General features: G+C 44.2%; 1 protein-coding gene across 5 annotated transcripts in view; it reads right to left on the bottom strand.

Annotated features, from left to right (window-relative positions):
* Nucleotides 1-17,580, bottom strand: part of KCNMB2 (potassium calcium-activated channel subfamily M regulatory beta subunit 2) — an 863,472-nt gene that overhangs the window by 394,364 nt on the left and 451,528 nt on the right. For 3 of the 5 annotated variants that reach the window (XM_078665724.1, XM_078665726.1, XM_078665729.1), the window contains exon 2: nt 7,420-7,482. The exons of the other annotated variants lie outside the window; for them this stretch is intronic. In XM_078665724.1, the coding sequence (XP_078521850.1) occupies nt 7,420-7,482 (63 nt within the window). The remainder of the gene's footprint in view (nt 1-7,419; nt 7,483-17,580) is intronic. 5 annotated transcript variants of the gene reach the window in all.

The raw sequence follows: 17,580 nt of genomic DNA, 5'->3' as shown, positions 1-17,580 counted from the left end.
ACAGCGCCACCGTGCAGCGTGACGAGCCGAACTCCTCACGAGTACCGTGGTGCTGCGCACCCCCCCCCCCCCTCCCCGGAAATTAGCCCAGTGGCGAAGGTGTTAAAATGTTCTGCGTCAGCACCACTGTCCCAATACAAGGATTTGTATTGACACTCTTGCTGTTTTAACATGGGGGCATGATATTCTACTGCCCGCCTCTCCTCTCAATCCAGAACTGACTAGTTTGTGTCCGTGCTTAATTTGAGCCGGTGGTTTCCGAGCACCTGCACTTAATCATAAAATAAGTCCCGGTCCCAAAAATGAGCGCCAGTGCCCACCACTGACGTCAATGGCATTTGAGGAGTGCAAACTTGCTATTTGTTATGCAAAAAATCTGTGTATACAATTAAATGCTGCATAAAATTATCAATATAATGCACTACCTTAAATGGAAGTAAAGAAGGAGCATGATTCCTTCTATGTTTTCAGATTCTCTAAGATTTAAAAAGCATGTGGTCCAAAGTGGGACACTAAGAAACAGTTTGATTCTGTTAATTGTCACTGAGGAGACAAAGGCTGTAAGGACACAGCCCCCCCCCCCCCCGAGGATGCCCTCAGCCATTGTTGTTACCACATTAGTGTATTTGGCCATTAGCATCAATAACTGGATCCCAAATGCTGGAATTCACTGCTACAGCACAGCAACAGTTGTAACAGCATTTATTACCCATTCCTTCTACATTGTAGAGGAATTTCAGGTTGCTCTGGACCTGTCAGGGTTCTGGAGGGGAAGGAGGGTGGAAAGAGGCCAGGCTTTTTTGGGAAAACAGCCTTTCCCATGCAACTGGAAACAAGCAGTGCCTTTGCAACTTGGGCACTACAACGATGGAGTCATTACCACGCGTTCCTTTACCAAGCAATTCGTTACAACGACTTGCTTTAGGGAACACGTGTTGGACTGGTGTTGGATTTAAAGTCCAACACTTTTTCTTTTGTTGCACAGACTGGAAACTGGAAAAGTGAATTATACTATCCCAAAGTCCAGTGCGTCCCTAAGGCAAGTCATTGTAACAACTTGCGTGGTAAAGGAACGTATGGTAACGATGTGTTTGCTGTATTGTCTGCGCTGTAAAGGCATGCATGGTAAACGCATGCATGGTTCCGTCATTCTTTTACATTTAGGAGAGGGAAGAGAGCCCATGTTATGAATGGCTCGCTCATTACTCCTCTGCCCCTGCGTATCAGTTGAAACAGGGTAAGATGATTTGGGGACCAAACATAACATAAAATTGTAGATGGGTAAAAAGTAAATAACTGAGGCTTTATTCATCTCGGTATTCTGAGTGCCATTAAGGATAATGTGAGCTTCACTCTTGTTGTCTATTTGATGTAATTCAGAACCCTGAGTCACCTTTAGGGTGGTGCAACCTATGCCCACCCCCCACTGGGTGCCGAGCTTGGGGGTGCTGTGTTTCAAATATCTTATTTTTTAAACCCATGCTGCAGAGTTTCTTGTGTGCCTAGCAATTTTCAGGAAACTATAAAAATGTCAAGATAACTCTGATGATTAATGTACTGCTGAAGAGAGATGGAGTTGTGTCTAGTAGCACTCAAAATAAAGTAACGTCAAGGGTTGACATACCTGCTGTAAAGAATGTGCACCATGCAGTTCACAGAACGGTATTTTAGGTAGATCGCTCAGTTTGTTACTTCTTTTGTCACAGAGATTCTTTTGTTACTTGCTATTCATAAGTCACAATACTAATATAACACAGTGAGCTATGAACTGGCATCAAAGAGCTACGTGCAAACTGCAAGGTATAGGTTAGAATGTTATGATCTTACCCCAGTCTTTAATTATACCAATGTTGCAAAAAAGAGTTAATATGGGTAGAAACACATTCTTATTAATAAAACCAACCCCAACCACTGCGTTTCCTTTTAAATATTGAGGGGCAGATTTATGAAGGCCTTGCGCCGCCGGTGCGTCACTTTTTCCCATGTTAAAAATGACGCACCGGCGGCGCAAGGCCTTCATAAATCTGCCCCTGAGTTTGTGCTTCTCCAGACAGAGAACTCATAAAATATACAGCCTACCAGTTGGATGACACGCGACTCCTACACCTTGTTGTCATCATTGTCTCATGTAACATTTCTGATATACTGATTTACACATGTTCATTGTCTCAGTATAATGTGTGTGATGTAAAGTGCTCTGACATCCTGCACTTGTATGAGTTGTGCTATAAAACAAATGAAATACATATGAGAGAGGAACTATGGAGGGATGAGGGGCACTGTTGGAGGGTGGTAGTCAGGGAATAGGTGAAAAAGCAGGTAATTGGGGAGGTGGGCACCTACAAAGGTTGTCGCACTGGACAACACCAATGCTAAAGCCGGCCCAGGCTGTACCCCTCTGTGAAAATCATCCCCCTTATTCACTGTTACTCATCAATAATTCTATATATAATGTACATCACAATCATTTCAGACTACCAAGAACTGCAATACGCCAACTTCTTAATGGGAAATGATTAAGGGGCCAATCTAGCAGAGCATGAATAGCAAAATAGTGGACACTGAAGTTCCAAAGAGGAATATTAATCAGCATAATAATTTAATTATGATGTGACTCTTACTAAGAAATCCCTTTTAATAGCTTCAAGTTTTAAAAAAGTACTCTGATATTATAATCACCTTCAGAGGGGATAAGCAGAAAGGGTCATGAGCTGCTTTCAAATGAGAAAAAGTGCTCTCAGTGCCAGCTGCAACAACATGAGGCAGAAATGAAAGATTTTCCTAGAATGTGTCTTAGAAAAATAATGAGCAGCCATGGCAGAAATCATGCAAAAACATGATGTCTATATTTTACAACGAATCCAGCAGAGGATTGAGGTGAAAGGCAATTATTATATGAATTATTTGAGGTGCATTGGAAAGTAGGCATGTGAAATACATATTTTGTGAAGTGCATATCTACAATGCTGAATGAGAGGCCATGGGGTTATGCCTGATCAATTGCAATTGGTAGAAGATATAATATTCTGATTGCTACACTTTTGACCACAGGTTTCAAAATTTACCAGTTAGAAGATGTATCTAATCAGGCATGTGGGGAAAGAAAACAACAAACTGTTAAAGCCAAAGCTTTTCGGGATCACACATTTGAACTCAATAGTCCCAGCTGGGTTTAATGAGGAGGAAAAGCTGAATGTCTGTATATGGTATTTCTAAAGAGCAAACTTTCACTAAAAGGCACAAACAACTCAAAAGCATGAAAAAAGTCAACAAGTAATAAGAGAGGAAACTAGGTTAGTAGATTGTCAATGCACAGTGATGTAGTGTTCCTTACAGAGGGGAGTCTTCAAATCTATCCTAAACGGGAGCAGGGATAGGGCTGTCTTGATGGATACAGAGATGTTGTTCCAGATCCTGGGTGCCTAGATGGAAAAGGCCTGCTGTCTTCTTTTTAATTTTTTACACTTCTTAGTCCACAGTATGTTAGTGCCCGGACTGCAGGTGTGCCGTTAATCTGCTGTTTTCCATTTGATGGCTGAATCTGAATTGGAATCCACGTTGAAGTGCTCTGTCTATGCTTGGTATAGTATATTTAAACCGTGTGACCTTAGTCTATTAATTACATATTTTATGGAGGCTAATTTGCATTTATTAATGATAGATACAAATACGATCCAGTGTGATTGTGGAGAAAATTGTTTTATGATCTCTTATCTGTCTGGTTGCTTTGGTCAAGTCCCAAAGGTCAATTTCATAAGAAATTTGACTCACTACTTTCACTGGTATCACTTTATCAATATACGTTGAAATGCAGCATCCATGCAGCTGTATCATTCTTTGTTTTACTTTCTGAGGAAATTATTATAAAGCCATGTACCTCACGGTATATATTTATAACTGACAGCTATGTGTGTAAACCTACCGGGGTCCCAGCTATCAGTAGGAAGCCATTGGCATATATGAAAGCTGGGACCTGAAAGAAATCAAAGGCAGGTACATCATTGTTCACCTTCAATATGTCCAAGAATAAATCATGTTCATACAAGTAGAAGAGTGTTAGGGTGAGTATATAGCCTTGTTTCACCCGGTTCACTGTAGCAACATGCCTGTCAAGGGATCCTTTTCGGCGTATTCTCACTTGTGATGAGGTCTCGATGTGCAGCGATGCATCCATCCCCATCTCTGACAGTTTACTCTACAGTCTTTGCCTTCGTAATAAATTGAAAGCTGGTGAAAAACCTAAAAAGGTTATGTAGATATGTAGATGGCCTTCCTTTTTCCTGTACTGCACTTGTTAACGATATGTCTTAAAGTAAAAAAAATCAATCTATAGTTTGAAGACCTTCCCTAAGTTCCCCGAAATCTGGTTTAGAATATTTGTGGCCTTGATCCAGTTTTCTACTAATCTCAGTAGTAGTTTGGAAAATATGTTGCAATTAATATCAATTAGTCTTATTGGTCTACATGACTTTGTTTCATTTTTTGGAACTTTTATATATGGGTTGATATTGCTCCACGATGACAGACATTTGTTAGATGGGGCAGATTTGATGAATATTGGGATGGAATTGAAGGGCGTAACGGTCACCCCTACATCCCCCGCGGTGCAGGGGCAGTCTTCCATACATATAGCTGCCCCCCTTCAACTTGTCCGCTTGGGGGTATGGATAGGGGCCCCCCTCACCATTCCTTTCAGGGGACCCCCCCCTGAGGTTTCCTTACGCTACTGATATAATTCTTGACCATTAACCAGCATTTTATTTAAAGACCTCTGCCGAGACCATATTCAGTCCCAATGATTTGCCTTTTGTTAGTGTCTTGATTGATATCACAATTTTATCCCCTGTTAAGATGTCTTTCAACATTTAGTCTGTAGTTGTTTCAACCATCTCTGTCTTTTCTATGCCAGGTTGGTAGTTTGGGTCTGTATTATTTGCGCTAATTGCTTCCTTTATGTCCCTCCTTGTTTCAAGACCATCATCTATTTTTTCCACAGAGGTCTTTAGTCATTCTCAAGAAATTTGGCTTCCAGTGCTCTCCATTGGGCATTAGGGTTTCTTCCTTTTTAGCTTTAACGAATAGTTTGTAAACCTTTTTGGCTATTCTGACTTCTTCTGGTAGTGCACATGACAGTACTACATTTTTCTATTCTTCCTTTGCATGGTACATACTGCATCAAACCATCCTATCTTCCCAAAGATTTCTGGGTTATTTTCTCATTCTTCTATTTTGGATTTCATTGAATTACTCCCTTAGATGCTTTTTTTCTGATGTAATCCTGAAAGATTCTTGGTTCACTTGGTATGCTGCCTTTAACCTCCTGAGAGTATTGTGGTCGCTTTCAACTTTCCATGTACTCAGGTATTCAAATCTGCACCAAGTCTTAGGTTTTGATAGCTTACTTACTGTCATCACACCTTGTACATTATATGACGGCATTGAGAGACCAGTGTTTTCATATGTTTTTCATCCTGAACATGTGCCTAATTTCATCAGGTGCTTTCCCCATGCGTCTATGTTTAGAAAATGATGTTGAACTGATGAGCTGCAGAGGGATGATTTTAACTCTGATACTTGGCCTGAGTAATTTCCCCTATTGCCCATTTTACAGTTTAAGTAACAGCAGATAAGAATAATCAGATTAGAATCTGCAGTCATACTCATGGCATCTCTAGTAGTTGCTAACTGTTTTAGAAATCCATTTAGCTCCTTTTATTGGGCATATGCATTTAAATTTTTAAGATGGTATTATCAGTAGAGGGATATTGCATATCTATAATTTATCATGATGATTTTCCCAAGCTTTTGTTTCAATTAAATTTCAATTCTGCATGCTGTCTGCAGTCCACCACTCTTTTGAGTCCTATTGTAACTCAGTGGCTAATCTACATGACTCTCGTAAATGGATATTTCCCATACAGATGCAGTCCATCTTTCTTGCAGGACTAAGATTTTATACTCGCTAAAGAAAACTATTAGGTCCAAGTTGCCCATTTTCTGAGGAATTTCACCCATGTTCCCCAACAGTAGCATAGTTTTATTTTACCGGTTAGACTGCAATATACATATCTTTCGGGGACTAGCTCTTAGTCAGTCCTTCGTCCCCTTGTATGACAATGCAATATCCATCATATAATTTGATTTCTATTTCTATCTGTTGTATTTGTAACCCTTTCAATATTTTCCTTCCTCACGTTCTTCCTTATTCAGAGTCTCGCCTGCCTTTTTCTGATTTGCGGGATCTTGAAAACGGAAGTTAGCAGAGGGAGTCAGCTCCTAAACGTGTGACAACAGATCTTGGCAGGTTAATCATGCTGTGCATTATTGGATGAAAAAAACAAGAAACAGACGGAGTCCTGAACCTCAGTGTGATCCAGATTGGACTCACTGAAACCAAGCTGGACCTGGCTGATGAGGCCCATATTTAGCCAAAACCGGTCCTAAGTTGCTAGTGTTCCGGTACACGGAGGACCTGGCTTGGCACTTCGGGCTAAACTGTTCTGATTGGAGCAGGCTCAAGACGGATTTGTATATAACAGGGCCCAAACCGAGGTGACATGGTGTGCAAAATATCGATGGATTGGGATGAAGCTAGAGTAATTATCAGTGGCTGAGATTGCGCAAGCATTCTATCCATCACTTTTTTCTATACTTTAGATTGGACTCCAGCAAGGAGTGCCAAGGAGGTAAAGACAAGCATCCAGAAAAAGCCTGTTGCTCAGGAGAACAAGAGCCGAAACCTTGAGAGACACCTGGGGAAGACCTCAAGCATTGCAGGAGACAGAGGATGCCACCAGAAGCCCTGAGAGGTGAAAGCCAGCTGCAGATTACCTTCTGGTCTGTGAAGAGACTGGACCAGCACTTGGCCCGTGACACATTCTCGCTTGAGCGTTGCTGACCCATGTGGGTGCCAAGTTGCGGGTCTAGAAACACAACCTAGCACAGGCATGTGAGAGGGGATGGGGAAGGTTTCTAAAATAGGGAACACAAAAGCATTAAGGCAGACAAAAGACTGTTTTAAAGTGGGGTAGAGCTTGTGCAACCAGAGTGAAAGGATCTTTTGAAGAATTGTAATATTGTACAAAAATTGACTGATTACTCTTGAGTTAGGGGGGAGTCCAATTATAAAGCTAGGACACTATAAACACATGAAACAGGCCGCAAGGTGAAGATCAAGCAAAGAGGTGAAGGTCAACTGAAAGAGAGGGTTCTAAAAGTCATGTCAAGAGAGTAGGAAAGCCACAGGAATATCTCCCTCTACGAGGACGGGAAGGGAAAAGTGTATAAAGTGAAGGAGCAAAGGAAAGAAAGAGAGGAAGAAAATCCAGCCACAACAGAAAATATTAGATAGAAGGGGGGAAAGAAACTTAACAAGAGAGGGGAAAGAAAGAAAAAAGACAAGGCCAAAGCACTACTTACTTCACACATATTTCTTGTTCCTCTGAAGGTGGGAGCCTCCGTAACCAGTCTGCCCGAGACAACCTGGGAAGAGGGAGAAGGCTAGAGTTACAGCCCAAAAAACCAGTCCATAGGAGACCTCCTGAAAGAATGTAGTCATGAGCCAGAAGTATTTAAAAAGAAAGCAAACACCTGAAACTGTGGACTATACAAAATAGTCTGATTAAAACTAATAAAGAAAGACTCTCTATCCTAACTCTACGATATCAACAACTCAACACACAACACAGGCAGAGACATGGCTATCAAAAAAATGTCTATGCAGACAACACTTTCTACATATTTGGTAGATTGATACTGAAAAGGAAGATCAGAATAAGAGCAGGTGTGCAAGCAACAGTGGGATCAGAGGGGGGATGAGTGATAACATCAACAGAAATAGAAAAGGGACTGCCCATATAAATGGGGCTATTATACCTCCTGATATAAAAAGAGGATGATCGACTGAATTTAGGAAAGTATCCCTACGCGTAACACAACATGTTAGACCAGGTAAAAACAGAATGTGTGTCGATAGTCTAAGCAAGGAGGACACACCAGTTAAGAAGGAAAATATGAAAGTGGGTGAGATTAAAGAAACTGATCTAACAGAAATAAATAAAAGCAAAACAAACAAAAGTCATGCTGAGTACCAACTGAGCAAAAAGCTATATGATCCAATAGAAGGAGAGGTGCATAAATCACCTTCAGTATTGATTGCTCCCCCTCGCAAACATAAATCACACAGTAGCAGATGAGATACATAAGAGCAGGAGATCTACCTTGAAGAACAAGGTGCTAAAGAAGTTAATACAGCCCCAGGCAAACACCTGCAAGAGTATTCCACTTGAGTCACTGGAACATCTAAATAGGTCACCACTTGGAAAGTTCAGTTTCACAAAGTGTGTGGATGGTAGAGACATAATATCCAAATTCATAAAGACAGCAATGAAACTGGATTTCCCGCAGGCACAACATTTGGAAATACATAAGCTCAATGACAATGACTCATCTGACCTAACCTTAATCTCTTATTCCAATTATCCCCAATGCGAAAAAGATCTGAATGCAAAACAGATGATACCAAGAGAGAACCGAAAGCTCAGAAAATTCATGACATAAAGAAACAAGAGCAACTCCAAATTGTCTCAGACCAAAGTCTTCAGTAGACATACAGACTAAAAAGCTACATTTATTTTTTGAGACTTTTAAGATCAATAACGACCTGAGTAACCTGAAATCCTAAAAGGATCATTCTGTTGGGCTTTCACTATACCTTCTCCATTTATGATAGATATAAAATCAATTTTTAGTGAAGAAAAACTCACGAGGACTGGTGGTAGCTTGAGAACCTGTCAATAGTGCAAGCTTATCTACCAAAGCGTGTGTAAACAAAAGAATGTGATATCACTCACATATCAGAAATCACAAATAATACCAGATCTAGTGACTGGGCCACAAACAAAGAAAGAAAGAAATCAAATATATACCCACTTTGCAGAAAGCATTAGTGTAAGAAATTGGATTATTGGTTGAAGGGGGTGAGAACCCCCCCCCCCCCCCCCCTTCAAATAACAATCACAATTCTTGTCAAAGTGAACTACAAAAGTCACTAAATTAACACCTGTGCTTAACCCTCTAGTGGCTTAGCACCAAAGCGAACATGCTTAATTTAGAGCAAAGTATATAGTTTTTATGCAGTACTCAAACAGTAATAAAGTAAAAACACAAGAAAACTCCAAAACCTATTTAGAAAAACAGAGTAAGTTTTAATAAATAAAATGGCACAAAAAAATTACAAATTCAATCAGTAGAACCTGGGTAATGAGTTTTTAAATTTTTTCTGGCAAAAATAGCACCAACTGCAGGTATCTGCTGGTCATGCCAGATGGGATAAAAAAGTAGCAAGTCTGACTAACTGGGACTGAGCAAGTTGATTCGCTGGAAATGTTACCTTCAGATTGTGATGTTAAGACACAGTGTGACAATACTCTTTGGGGCTTCACATCACTCTTTATCACGCTGTGTAGATCCTTAGAGATTTTCAGTCAAAGCTGCACGGTTCTGCAGTGTTCAATGTTGCGCATTGGATGTGGTCATCTGCAGAAAAGAAGCTGCATATTGCTGAGATGCCAGGCCCTGCATCACTCTGCGTCAGATTTGGTGGAGCTACTGATCCGGAGCTGTGTCATGAGACGCTGTGCTGCGATGTCCTCCGTCAGTCTATGCTGGTCTGCGTCAGATGATATTGATGTAATTTATAAAGCGCAGAGAATGCCTTGGTGCTAGCATATGCATGGGAAGCGATAAAGGAAGGATATAAAAGACAAAAGACAATCATTTAAGTAAAGCCTGGCCTAATGCTGTCGCGCATTAAGCCACGTTTTCAGATGTTTCCTAAAGCAAAGATGGGTGAAACCATCAGTAATCAGAGAGAAGTAGCTCTGACTCCAGTCAAGTGTCCATCACCTTAAGGTCAGCATTTGGGGGATCAGGACTCACTCCCACAGAGGTGGCCAGCTGAGGTCTCATTAGTTAGAAAGCAGAAAAGGCCTCTTGAAGCTTGTTGGTGCCTGTAGCTCAAACAGGACATTAATCATATGTCGGGTTTGGTGGCTCAGTGGACTAATGCATCCACTGTAGGGGCCTGTGTTTGACCTCCTGGTCACAGTTTCAAATCCCAGCGGGTCCACCCAGCCTTTCATCCATCTGAGGTTGATAAAATGAATACAGTTGGGTAACAACAAACATCTGTTATTCAGTGCCAAGAGACCCTGATGGGGTAAACGTACTCTTTACAAATACATGGCATGTTATCAAACTGACCCTTGATTTGCTTCTGGAGTCCTGTGTTCAAGGCTAGCAGCTCCAGTCTTCCTTCATACTGCAGGGCAGTCCTTCTTCTGAGACTTAACAGGTCCATGAGTGTTCTGGGGATGCCACTTTTATGCCCAGTGCCAATCTGTGGGTGCGGGACACCCTCTTTGTCTAATGCTAACCTGGCTTGGGTCAATTCCTTTCCTTGCTCTAGGTTTGGCTCCAATCTGACTAGTGAAACAAAGGGCAGGTAAGCCCAGTGTGAGCTGCATCTGCCAGTGAGAGGGTAGGTGTAAGAAATTGTGTTTCTGGTTGACTGGGGTGTGAGTCCAGGCCAAGCAGCAACTACAATCCTTGTCAGAGTAAGGTAAAAGCAACCCCAAATTAACCTGTTCTCAACCCCGTAGTAGCTTGGCACAGAGCAGTCAGGATTAACTTAGAGGCAATGGGTAAGGTATTCATGCAAAATGTCAAACAGTGAAAACACCACACAAAAAGATCCCACACCAGATTAGAAAACTAAAACAAAATTTAATAAATAAAACAAGACCATAAGGACAAAAATCCAATGAGTAGAACCGGAGATATGAACTTTTAAAGCATAAACTAAAAAATAGCACCTGGAAGCACAAAGCACCAGTCGCAGCTTTCTGATTGAGCTGGACCAGGTCAAAGTCAAAAGTTCAGGCCGACCGTGATGGAGTGTGGGTTGGATACAGTCCCAGATTAGCCCAGCTGAAGGTCTAAAGTCATGTTCACGTTAGGAAGGGTCACAAGGAGAGTGTCATAGGTGGTTGACGGTGTGTCGCAAAGAGCCAGCCGTGCGTCACCGGCAGGCAAGCTGGTGCTTCTCATTGGCTGTCCCCCTCTGGCTGTCGATGCTGCCGTGCAAAGAGATGGGCTGGTGGTAGCTTACGCTGATTTTCAGTGCCAATGGTGCAGTCTTGGTGGAACTGGACCTGTTCACAGTCACAAAGAACCCAAAAGCTTGATTTAAGACCCACACTAAGAGTCCTGGACCTGAGAGGCACCACTTGAGGGTAAGTAACACACTGCAGCTGGGTCCAAGAGCTGGTTAGGGAGCCTTTTGTGTCCCTGAAGATCAGATCAGGAGGCCAGCAGACTAGTCCTTTGAGTCACTCTGGGATCCTGGACTCAAAATGAAGTTACAGGCCCACTTCTTCTTTCACGGGCAAGAGGGCTACAGGCAGCTGGTTAGCATAGCAGGGCAGCAGTCTCTCTGAAGCAGCAGTCCAGCAGAGTGGTAGTTTTTGAAGCAGCAGGGCAGTCCTTCTTCCTGGAAGAGTATCCACAGGTCCAGAGGTGTACTAAAGAGTTGGTATCTGAGGTTTACTATTTATGCCCAGTTGTGCCTTTGAAGTGGGGGTTAGCTTCTAGAGGTTTCCCTTTGAAGTCTGGAGGCATCCTGCCTTGCCTGTCCAAGCTCCAAACTAACTACAGGGGGTATGCAGCCCTTTGGCAGGACACAGCCTATTCAACTGTTGTTGGAGTGAGATTCCTATCAGCCTCACTGGTGCAGGGTCACCCTTTAGTCTACGGGTTCACAAAATGAGGATCAACACTGGAGTGGAAACATAAAACAAGTTTATTTCACTCATGAGAGGAGTCCCATTACTCAGACACAGCAAGTGCCAGAGGGAGGGAACTAACAAGTACAAGTTCAAACATGGCATTTATACTTTTCGGTGCCGTGTGAAACACATTGAAACCACTGCCATTGTTACATAATACTTACACAACCCTTACACAACCCCTTTTGGCATTTTTACATAATGGGTAAATGCTGAACTGTTGAATCCTGATAAACCCCCACCCACGTCATCTTTGTAGATAGGCAAGGGAGGATACAGGCGTTGGTGGGCTAACAGATTAGACATCTGTACACTTTGGCCCTTCAGCAGGGCAGGACTCCTTACTGTGGCACGCAAGTATTATCAGTACAACCATCTTTCCAGTAAACATGTAACTTCTGACTTTATGAAAGTCCTCGCAGAAAGACAAAAATGGGGGCTGGTAGACAAAATGGAAGAGGAGTAGAGGCTAACTTAACAGAATACATTTTTTACCATTCAACAGTGTAAGTGAGACTTTGCCTAGCTTCTTCCTCCCGTAGTGCCAGTGATGGCCCATCCAGGCACACATAAGCTTGTGGAACATCCTTTGAGTGAAAGGGGAGTGTGGATGATTATACTGTTGGTTATTTATTATTTTATTTCATAGTGATTGTGAACTTTTTTTTGGTTGGGGTGAGCTGGAGAGTATGGTTTGGATAATGCAGTGTGGTTTTTCATGTTTTTCACAGGGTCAGGTGCAATAATAGTGGTACAACAGAATATGAGGGACATATAAATAAGGATTGTACTGAGCACAATGGGGCTTAAAGATTTTGATGATACAACTGCTGCAAGATATGTCACACTGATGTTTGTTTTCAACTTTGCAGCTACCCCTGATCAAGGGCTGGTAGTAGCCTAAAATGCATTGGGTACCTTTCAATAAGGTTGCCTGGGGCTGCGGAACCCCACATGCTGGTGAGTAAGGCTTGGATAGGCATGTCATCAGCATTGGATGGAAAATGAATATGCTACTCACCAGTATGCATCTGTTCTTGGCATGTAGGGCTGCTAACATTCATATCTATTGCATAGATCGCCGCCTAGTGTTGGGTCCGGATGATTGCACATTGTTGTCCTGGAAGAGTCTTCGAAGTATCACGAGATAGGTGGCTCCTCCCCTGGACTACAGTGCGCATGGGCATCGGCTCCATCCCCAGATTGTTTTTAGCCATTGTGGCAGAGATGGAGTGAAATAGTGTAAATGATGTCCATGCTAATGATGAATGCATGAGAGTGTCTGCAGCCGCTACGGGCACCGGGGAGGAGGGCGGGCGATATGAATGTTAGCAGCCCTACATGCCAAGAACAGATGCATACTGGTAAGTAGCATATTCAGTTCGAGGCATGTGGGCTGCTAAATTCATATCTATTGCATAGAATACACAGCAGTCCCTCCATTAAGAGCGGTTGCCCGTGCCAGCTGCAGAAGCTTGAAAAAGTGTTTTGAGAACAGCCTGTCCTACAGCTGCTTGCTGTTTGGAATGCACATCTACACAGTAATGTTTGGTAAACATGTGTGGTGTAGCCCCAGTGGCTGCTCTACAAATGTCTTCCAAGGGAATGTTCCCCAGGAAAGCCATGGAGGCCCCCAATTTGCGTGTGGAGTGCGCCCTTGGGGGTATTGTTAAAGTGCGTTTAGCTTTTTGATAACAGATTTGAATGCACTTAACGATCCATCTGGCTATTCCTGCTTTGGAAATGGGGTTGCCTTTGTGCTGTGGTGAGAAGGCAACAAAAAGTTGTTGTGTCTTTCTAAAGTGTTGAGTTCTGTCAATGTAGTACATTAGCGCCCTCCTAACGTCTAATGTATGAAGCATTCTTTCTGCTACCGTTTGTGGGTTTTGGAAGAATGCAGGCAGGTCAATAGTTTGGTTGATATGAAACTGTGACACCACTTTTGGAAGGAATTTGGGGTTAGTGCGGAGCACTACCCTGTTAGAATGTATTTGGATGAATGGCTCTTGGATTGTGAGCGCTTGCAGCTCGCTAACACGTCTGAGCGATGTGATAGCAATGAGAAAAGCCACTTTCCACGTCAGAAATTGAATTTCGCAGGAGTGCAGTGGCTCGAAAGGTGGGCCCATCAGCCTAGTGAGGACTACATTGAGGTTCCACACTGGAGCTGGTGGTGTTCTTGGAGGAATGACTCGCTTCAGTCCCTCCAGGAAGGCTTTAATGGCAGGCACCCTGAAAACAGAGAGGTGCTGCCTATTCTGGAGATAAGCCGCTATGGCGGATAAATGTATCCGAATGGAAGCGTACGTTAGATTGCATTTGTGAAGATGTAACAAATAGCAGATGATGTTAGGAATGGATGCATCTAGCGGGTTGATATTGTTGTCAGTACAGTAAATGACAAACCGCTTCCATTTCGCTGTATAGCAAGCTCTGGTCGTGGGCTTTCTTGCCTCTCGGATGATGTCCATGCATTCTGGAGACAGGTTGAGGTAGCCAAATTCTAAGACCTCAGGAGCCAGATCGCCAGATTGAGCTGTTGCGGATCTGGATGCTGAATGTCGCCATGGTTCTGCGTCAAGAGCCTGGATGTGAGATGCAGCCTTTGATGCGGTACCACGGAAAGTTCTAGAAACGTGGTGTACCATGGTTGGCGTGCCCATGTTGGAGCAACCAGGATGAGAGTCATCGAGTGTTGCTTTAGCTTTCTTGCCACCAGCGGAATGAGAGGCGCTGGGGGAAAAGCGTACGCAAATTTGCCTGACCAGTTCATCCATATCGCATTCCCTTGCGATTCCGGGTGAGGGAACCTGGCGGCAAAGCTTTGGCATTTTGCGTTTTCCCTTGTGGCAAACAGGTCTATCTCTGGATGACCCCACTGCTGGAAGTACGGGTGGAGTACTGATGGATGTATCTCCCACTCGTGCATTTGATGGCTGTATCTGCTGAGCAGATCCGCCATCTGATTGTCCTTGCCCGGGAGGTGTTCTGCCATGAGTAAGATGTTCCTCTGAACGGCCCACTTCCACATGCTCAGCGCCAGATGAGACAGCTGTGGTGAGTGAGTACCACCCTGCTTTTGGATGTAGTACATGGCTGTCATGTTGTCCGTCCGGATCAACACGACCTTGTTGCACAGATGTACTTTGAAGGACTTGAGCGCCATGAAGATTGCCATCAATTCCAGGTAGTTGATGTGCAATCGTTGTTGCTGGGTTGACCACAGTCTCTGCACCGTGTAGTGGAGCACACGCGCTCCCCACCCTTGGAGAGATGCGTCCGTTGTTAGGACAATCTGGGGCACAGGCTCTTGGAACGGTCGTCCCTTGCAAAGGTTGTGTGGATTCCACCAATGCAGAGAGTTGTATGCCCGACCGGTCACCAACACTAGGTCTGTCAGTTGTCCCTGAGCCTGTGTCCATTGATTTGCTAAGCATTCTTGGAGGGGACGCATGTGCAACCTTGCGTGCGGGACTATGAAGATGCAGGAGGCCATCATGCCTATCAACTGCATGAACACTCTCGCTGGCAGGGAGTGTTGCGGTCTGAACCTTTGGATCAGCGACTGAATGCTGTTGATTCTGACTGTGTTTGGCTGAGCCATAGCAGTCAGGGTGTTTATTGTCGCGCCCAGATACTGCCGCACATGGGCTGGTTGAAGGTGCGACTTTGGGTAGTTTAGGGAGAACCCCAGGCTGTGAAGGAGTTGAATAGTGTGGGACATGTGTGAGGCGCACTGTATTACCGACTTTGCTTGAACGAGCCAGTCGTCGAGGTACGGGTAGACATGTATGTTTTGTCTCCTGAGGTGCGCCGCCACTGTCGCCAGACACTTTGTAAACACTCTGGGGGCAGTAGTCACCCCGAAGGGTAGGACTTTGAACTGATAGTGCTTGTTGAGAATGGTAACCTGAGGTATTTTCTGTGGGACGGGTGGAGTGGGATGTGGAAGTAAGCATCCTTGAGGTCTAATGTTGCCAGGAAGTCCCCTTGGTTTAGAAGGGGAAGGATCTGTTGCAGTGTCAGCATGTGAAAGTGTTCTGACAGTATATACATGTTGAGAGGGCGTAGATCCAGAATGGGTCTGAGGGATCCGTCCATCTTTGGGATGAGGAAGTACAGAGAATAGACCCCTGTTCCTTCCTCCTCCACTGGCACGAGTTCGATTGCTCCTTTTTGCAGCATTACTAGCACTTCCTGCTGCAATAAGTGCAAGGGCTCTGCCGACATAGGACGTTGTCTTGGGGGAATGTTGGGAGGAGTGGATGTTAACTCCAAACAATAACCGTACTGGATTAGTTTTCTCACCCACCTGTCTGTGGTGATGGACGTCCAGACCGGCAGGAACTGCTGGAGTCTCCCCCCGACAGGTGTTGGATGGTCGGGGGGCAGTGACAGGGAGTCACTGTTTGTTTGCGGCAGAGGAACGGGAGTTGTTGTTCCCTCTGCCCCTGCCTTTGGCACTGTTACCTCGGTAACCCCCTCTACCTTGCTTGGGGTACGAGGATTGTGCACCACCTTTTGTGAATTGTGTTTGTTGACCCAATTGTCCTCTGGTAACACCACGCGCTCCTGAGCGACGAAAAGTGTTTCTCCTGAATTGTTGAGACTGAAGTGCCCCCATCGATTTAGCAGTCTCATTGTCCTTTTTAATTTTTTCTAGGGTGGTGTCAACATCTGGCCCAAACAGTCTGTCAGGATTGACAGGCTGATTGAGTATTGTTGTCTGAATATCGGGCTTAAATCCAGATATGCGAAGCCAAGCCTGTCTTCTCAGCATGACACTGGTGTTAATACCCCTAGCCGCTGTATCAGCCACATCAAGCGCACACTTTATTGCAGCGTTTGAGATGAGTTTTCCCTCTTGTATGAGCATCTCGGCCCCTTCCTTAAACTGATCAGGTAGGTGTTGAAGGAGCTGTTCTAGGGTGTCGTAATGCGCCCTATCGTAACGTGCCAATAGTGCCTGTGTGTTTGCTATACGCCAGACATTGGCAGCCTGCGCAGCCACCCTCTTGCCGGATGCCTCAAGCACTTTCGACTCCTTGTCGGGGGGAGGAGCTTCACCCGTCGTTTGGGAGTTGGCCCTCTTGCGGGCATTTGCGACCACCAAGGAGTCTAGAGGCAACTGTCCCCGAATATAGGCAGGGTCCCCAGGTGCTGGCCTGTATTTTTTCTCAATACGTGGGTTCACCACTCTTGCCCTTGTAGGTTCTTTAAAGATCTCTGGTGCATGTTTAAGGACCCCTTTTAACATAGGAAGTGTTTTGACTGTTCTTTCGGAGACAGAGAAAGTGTCAAACAGGAAATCTTCCTCCACCGGGTCAGCATGCATGTCTACATTATGATTTGCAGCTGCTCGCTCTATCAAAGCATTGAATGCTGCCGAATCCTCAGTAGGTGATGTACGTGTCCCAAAACTCTGTGGGTCCTGTATCACTTGATGACTTACCTGGTCCCCAGCATCGTCATATGTGTCCTGTTGTACATCAGGGTCATTGCCAGCGGGGAAGTTGTATTGGTCATCTTGGTCATCATCGTCACCCCCTGATTGGTTGGGGGAAGGTGATGGACTCCTCCTCGGAGGTGGCTGAAGAGGTACAACAGAGGCAGGTATGTCCTATGGTGCCTTTTTCTTCTTTAGTGGAATAACATATGACTCCAATGGCTGGGAAGTGATCTTTCTTTTGTAAAGTGTCAATTTCCATGTGTGGGCATCGATGTAATGCTCTGA

This window comes from Lissotriton helveticus, chromosome 11 (genome assembly GCF_964261635.1).
Source record: "Lissotriton helveticus chromosome 11, aLisHel1.1, whole genome shotgun sequence".
Classification (NCBI taxonomy): Eukaryota; Metazoa; Chordata; class Amphibia; order Caudata; family Salamandridae; genus Lissotriton; species Lissotriton helveticus.
This window is presented reverse-complemented; position numbering and strand designations above follow the sequence as displayed.